We start from the raw sequence: 6,000 nt of genomic DNA, 5'->3' as shown, positions 1-6,000 counted from the left end.
TTCATAGTGTAAATGCATATTATCACAATGAAGCAATATGTACAATGACAGATACAATATAGACATGATACATTCTATGGTTTTGTTAAGTGGCAATTAAATTGCAGCAGGATGCAGTACTAAATATTTTCCTTTTAAAGATACAATATATTTCATTTACCATAGGATGAACATAATATACAGCATATTCAATAATGTTTTTCTTTACAAACAGACATATGACCTTTAATACAGTTCTACCCTCTGTTACAGATAGTAATCCAGTCAGTGTCCAAATTTCTGTGTCCGTCTATCTATCCATCCATCCATCCATCCAAACATCCAGTAGCCATCGTTACATCCATCACCACCAGTCTACCTTGTCATCCAATCATCCATTCACTCACTCACACACATCCACCTGTCCATCATCCAGGCATTCATTGATGCAGCTTTCTTAGTCTGTTATCAGGGGGAATATTGAACCTTAAAACATCCTTTTGGTTTCCCCGCCCCAATTCCTAATAAGTAACAGACTTAGCCGCTGTCTAAACTGGCACAAATAACTATTTGGGCTCCTTCCTGTGACATGACGTGACAATTTATGTAAATACATGGTGCTGTGTTGGATTTCTCTCTGAATTCCATTTGTCAGTAGAAGTGCAATACAATGCCAAAAAGATACAGAGGGGAGAAGAATGTATTACAATACAGCAATCATAGAGAAAATGGATCTTTACAAAAAATATATGAAATACTAGAATGCACTGCTGCTGTAAATAAACACTGATGTTTACTTACATTTACCATTCATTGTACAGTGCTACCTTCCTCTCTGAATAGGTGAAGCACGTGCAGCTGATTGCAAAACAGCGTTTTCTTGAGAAATCACTTGCAGGAAATAGCCCAACAATTCTCTGACCTTTCTCACAACTTATGTTCTCAAAAAGTGTGCTAGTGAAAATCCCATTATGCAGAGATGAGTCCAAGTAGCACAACATGTCAGAGAGATAAATCTGTTTCCCACAACATGATTTACACCAGCACCTCATCCATCTAAAGAGGAGGAGATGTGCTTCAGTAATGCTTAATTTGCATCAAAACCCATTTGGGTTCTTCCGTCTGCTATTCACCATCCATAAAGAACAAACTGGAAAACACATTATGATTGATTTACTTTTCACATGGATTTACCACTGGAAAGTAATTTAGCTGTCATTAGCCAAAAAAGGAAATTATTTTAAATGTGATTTCCTCAATTGTTGCACGCCTGACATAGCACTTTCTAAGTGTGCAACAGCAGGATTTTATTTTATTTATGGATTATCAGACATGTGCCACCCAAATGTTGTCGTTAAAAATCAGTTTCTCTTACCAAACTTTTCAGACTCTGAAAAAATAATTTGGAAGTGACTGCTGATTAACCAGTAAAATCTTAATGGGGTGTTCCAGTCACATTTGTTCCATTGGGTCACAGGAGAAACAGGAAAACAGCTTTACTGGGAGTTGGGCTGTATCAAAATACTGTTTCTTTGACCACAGAGATTGAGCACTGATAATGGGCTGCAACGAGGCAGAATGCAAATATAAAGCAATGATTTCATGAAATATGCAAATTCATGCATTACATCATAAAGCAACATTTAGCAACTTTTCCAGCAGGCTTTAGCTACTTTCCACTAAAGATGTTTACAGCAGTTGTGAACAATATCCTTTTCTTTGCACATTGACCAGACATGGACCAGCCACAGTTTGGACCTGGTCTTATTTTCTATTGTTTTAGTCTTGTATCTGTCTTCAGTGTTGTTATTAGATGAGCTCTAAACAAGCTTCACAGCACCTTGCTTGTTTAGGGCAGACAAACAACATTAATGAATGAAGTGATTTTCTGTCTCTACATAGAATGTATAGCCTGTTATATTTCTCAAAAGCTGGTGAAGGCCAAGACAGAGAGGTAACATGTGCCTTACATTTGTCAGGTTATCAGATACAAATGAATTCCAGTGTAACTCCATGTCAGCTTGATGTCTGAATATGCAAATGTTTGCTGCTTAGCCATATCAACTCTAGGAGGCCGTTTCTGCCCCCAAGTGACTAAAAACAAATAAACAAACATGATATAATACAATACTTTATACATAGAGAATGTTTTTTCCCGTCCTTCAGTGCACAGAGAAGTGCACAGAGAAGAACATCTGGGTTATAAATTTATATATGAAAAGAAAATATCATTGGACCTACCTACAGTAGAACAATTTAGAGAGATCATTTTCAAGTCTACAGAGTGTGAGAATGAACATGTTGAGATAATAAAACTGATGTAACATAATGGCAGGGCAAAGAAAGGCAAGCAAGACAAATTCTAGGTTCCGCTGGGCCACACTGCTTACCCCATTTGTGTGCGACAGCTACATCCCTTCATACCTTTAAACACTGGGTGCCTTTGGTAATGGCCATCAGTAACAGAGTATTTGCTTTCTGTTCATTATAAATGTACTGTACAGTTTATTTAGTTAACAGACAGGCAGAGAGAGCATAAGAAAAAACTGCTCACATCTAATGTTCTACTGTATTTATTTACTGACATAATTTACTGTAATTATGGTCAACATTGCATTTTTGTTGTAATTATATTACACATACACAGCTCCATTTTCCCTTTTTAGAACATGAAATTGCTAAAATGGCTTAAACAATGCACTGTACTGTCCTGTATGGCACTGAAACTGTCGTGAAACTTGTCTTAGCTTAATATAAGGTTCCTGTATAATGTATTTGATGTCAATATGACTATCAACACATCTTTTTCCACATATAATTGTTTTGCCTGTCTGCAGAAGCACACTACATGTGTGGCTGCTCTAACCTGTTAACATGGGTGTGGCCAGGCACAGGTGAGGTATGCAGTGTGGCCCCAGCCTAAGATTTCTGCTGAAGTGCAGTGTATAAGCATAACAACACACTCACAACCAGCACCCAGAATTCCACTTTTCCTGTCATACAAGTCATAAATAGGAGTTGACTTCAGGTGTCCAGCCCAACTGCTCTGTACATGTAGTTCAGAAGATGAATTCATCTGCAATAAAAACACATTTGGATGTAAAATTCAGTGTCCACATCCATCGGTCCTCAGTTACTGACAGCTGGTCCAGTTAAAAGTCTTATATGGCTTTCCCATGGTGGCATTCAGGCATGTTGCGGCTCCAGCTTTTTGTCAGAGGCTTCGGTGAGAAGCTTCATTCAGTAAGACATAAAGAGCTGTGGTTTAAAAACATCAACAGGCCATAATTGTAATCCAAATGAAGAACCACAAGTAGAAAACTAATAGTTGTTGATATCTAAAATCCATCTTAGGAGTTGTAAAACAGTTGTAAAACTATTGGTAAAGTTATCAGTCATGTGTGTGATCCACTTCAATTCTTGTAGTCCAACACAACAGACTACGATAGTCAGCTGTGTTCATCTGCCGTCCTGTGACGCACTTCCTCACGCACTGGCTTCATCCGCGTCACAGAGCGCTGCTGTACACAGATCCGTGAAGATATCTGAAAAACAACAAGAAAGAGTTGTGTGAACTTAAAATACAATCTCCAGTCTTATTAGAAACAACAACAGCAGCAGCAGCAGCAGCAGCAACGTGGAAACATTGACAAACTGTGGCATTCAAACACAGTGTTTAAGAAGTGGGATGCACAGCACCAATAAATCATAACAGACAAACACCGCTGTGAAAAACCACGCCAACTTACAATTTTGTTTTTTGATTATTAAAGTTGAAATATTACAGTACAATTCTGATTTTAACCCAGCTCTCTCTTTTGGTCTGGTTATAATGTTCTGTGGCTGCAGTGTATGGAGGATGAAAGCTACTTTCTCTATTGCTACATCTGTTTATTTATTCATTCATTTATATACTGTATGCATTTCATGAAAATAGAATCTAAGTAATGAAGGGTGTCCTGACTATTGTTGCTGTTGGTTCCTCAAAAATGACTAAAGCAATGATTATAGAATGAAAAGGGTTTGTGATTATTAAACATTTGAGTGATAGAAAATAATGAAGGGAAACTGCCTGAGCATGGAATCATGGAGCTACTTTTCAAGTTTTCCAAGTCAAGTTTTCAAAGAAAATAATTAAAGCATAACACAGAGCCAGAGGAAGAAAGAGATGAAAGGAAGAAAAAAGGATGGCAACCGGTGATGGTGTCACAACAAAACAAGCAAGGCCACGACAAGCACTTGAGGTACAAGCCAAGGCAGCATTAGGGAAAAGACGGTGGAGAGATGGATTCTGAACAATTTCCATGCAAAGTCAAGACTGACATGTGTAGATGGAGCTCCCAGTTGTTTGAAATGGATCCAAAGAAAAAGCGTTGTGAGAGAGAGGAGCTATTTTTACCCACGGTGAAATCTATTTGGTTGTTTTTTATTTCTTCTACACCATGTGCCAACACTAGATTTTGCTGCTGCTACGACTCACACAATGAACAGCAAACCTTGTTTCTGTTCATATGCATTTAGTGTAAAGAAACAGTGAAAGATGAAAGACCACTGGAGCAATAATGTGACAGCTGGTTAATCATGTTGGTGTTGGCGTTCGAATGTGTTCGAACTGTGCTCAAGCTAAATCAAGGTGTTAATCTCTAACTACACTATACAGGTTAATGTTATGGCCAAATTTTCACATTGTTTTTAGAAAGGAGGTGTTTTTTTCTATTTGGTATGCTGTAGCTTGGCTGTGAATACAATACCCATGAACTCCAGACATCTTTTCTTTTTTTATGCAAAAGTTAGAACTACAAATCATTTATTGTTGTAATTGGGAACAAAACAGTGCCGTTGTTGACAATTTTATCCAGAATGGGCCTTGAACCCCAAACTGAGATAATTTCTGAATTTTTACCAGCTTTCATCAAATCATAATGTTTATGTCTGGCTCGCGCAATAAAAGTCTATACTGAGTTTTTCCTTCTGAAGCCCTGGATGACTATAACACTTCCTCCTGCTTTGTTTCTCCATAGAGAAACTCATACAGACTGACTCATTCAGCTTCAAATGAAGAAAAAATATAATATATACAGTATACACATTTAAATTGACAGAGAGTGTCTTAAAGGCTGTGAGCTACAGTCACTTATGTCATGCTCTGAATATTTAGCTCAACAGGCCAAAGCTCCTCCACCCTCATCCGTTCCATCACCGCATCCAGCCTGAACTCGACTCAACGGTCCCTCTCTCCCTCTCCACCCAGTCCCATGGCTCACAGCCCAACAGCCAAGTCAGAGAGGGAGGGAGCAATTGCCGTTGGAGTAAAGGAGTGGGGAGGAGGAGTGGGTGGGTGGGGGAGTGAGTGAGTGTGTGTGTGAGAGCAAAGCGGCCAGTGGGTTAGTCAGAAATATCAGTGTGTTACTGAATGAGTGACCTCCATCAGGGGCTGCCTGCAGTACACTGGATGGAACCAGCCCTGTCTCCTGTGTTAAAATGTTCTTGACCAGCCTGGAACATGAGACACAGTGCAGGGGGGGGTCTTACTTACTTACAGGTCAAAGGTTCATACAGTTACACTTTATTTCACAGTTAGGTGTTTTATTTCCTAGAAGTATACACTGAACATCGGCGTTGTGCATGAAAGTGCATGAACAGCATTCAGTGAACACATGAACTTTTTGGTGTTCACACTGGTGAGAATGAACGCCACTCGTGGTTTATGTCAGTTTTACGGCTCACCGCGTGATGTCTCCATAGAAACAGCCCAGCTTCAAAAGCATGTTGATGGTACAAACACAAAGATACAAAGCTAAATGGTGTGTTCAATGTGCCACCACTGTCTTGAAAAGTGAGGGGAGTATTTCTCACATACTAACCAATTTAACTGATGGCCTGAACTGGAATAAAACACAAAAATGCTCTTATTGACAATTTATACTTAATATCTTTATGAAACCCAGACCCCATAATCAAGTCCTGATGTGACAGCTCTCTAGAAAACAGAACAGCCTACAGTGAAGAAGAAACATGTGA

The 6,000-nt window shown here is 39.0% G+C and overlaps 1 protein-coding gene across 12 annotated transcripts in view; it reads right to left on the bottom strand.

The window, feature by feature from the left end:
• Positions 1 to 6,000, bottom strand: part of mcf2l2 (MCF.2 cell line derived transforming sequence-like 2) — a 116,753-nt gene continuing 110,753 nt past the window's right edge. For 8 of the 12 annotated variants that reach the window (XM_085773805.1, XM_085773807.1, XM_085773801.1 and 5 more), the window contains one exon: positions 1,588 to 3,524. In XM_085773805.1, coding sequence (XP_085629931.1) covers position 3,524 — 1 coding nt within the window. In that variant the 3' untranslated portion in view covers positions 1,588 to 3,523. Of the gene's footprint in view, positions 3,525 to 6,000 lie in introns of all 12 variants that reach the window. The other 4 variants (XM_085773812.1, XM_085773814.1, XM_085773810.1 and 1 more) reach the window with 1 other exon arrangement.

Source organism: Trachurus japonicus, chromosome 4, assembly GCF_045865225.1.
Source record: "Trachurus japonicus isolate A0001 chromosome 4, Traja_1.0".
NCBI classification, from domain to species: Eukaryota; Metazoa; Chordata; class Actinopteri; order Carangiformes; family Carangidae; genus Trachurus; species Trachurus japonicus.
This window is presented reverse-complemented; position numbering and strand designations above follow the sequence as displayed.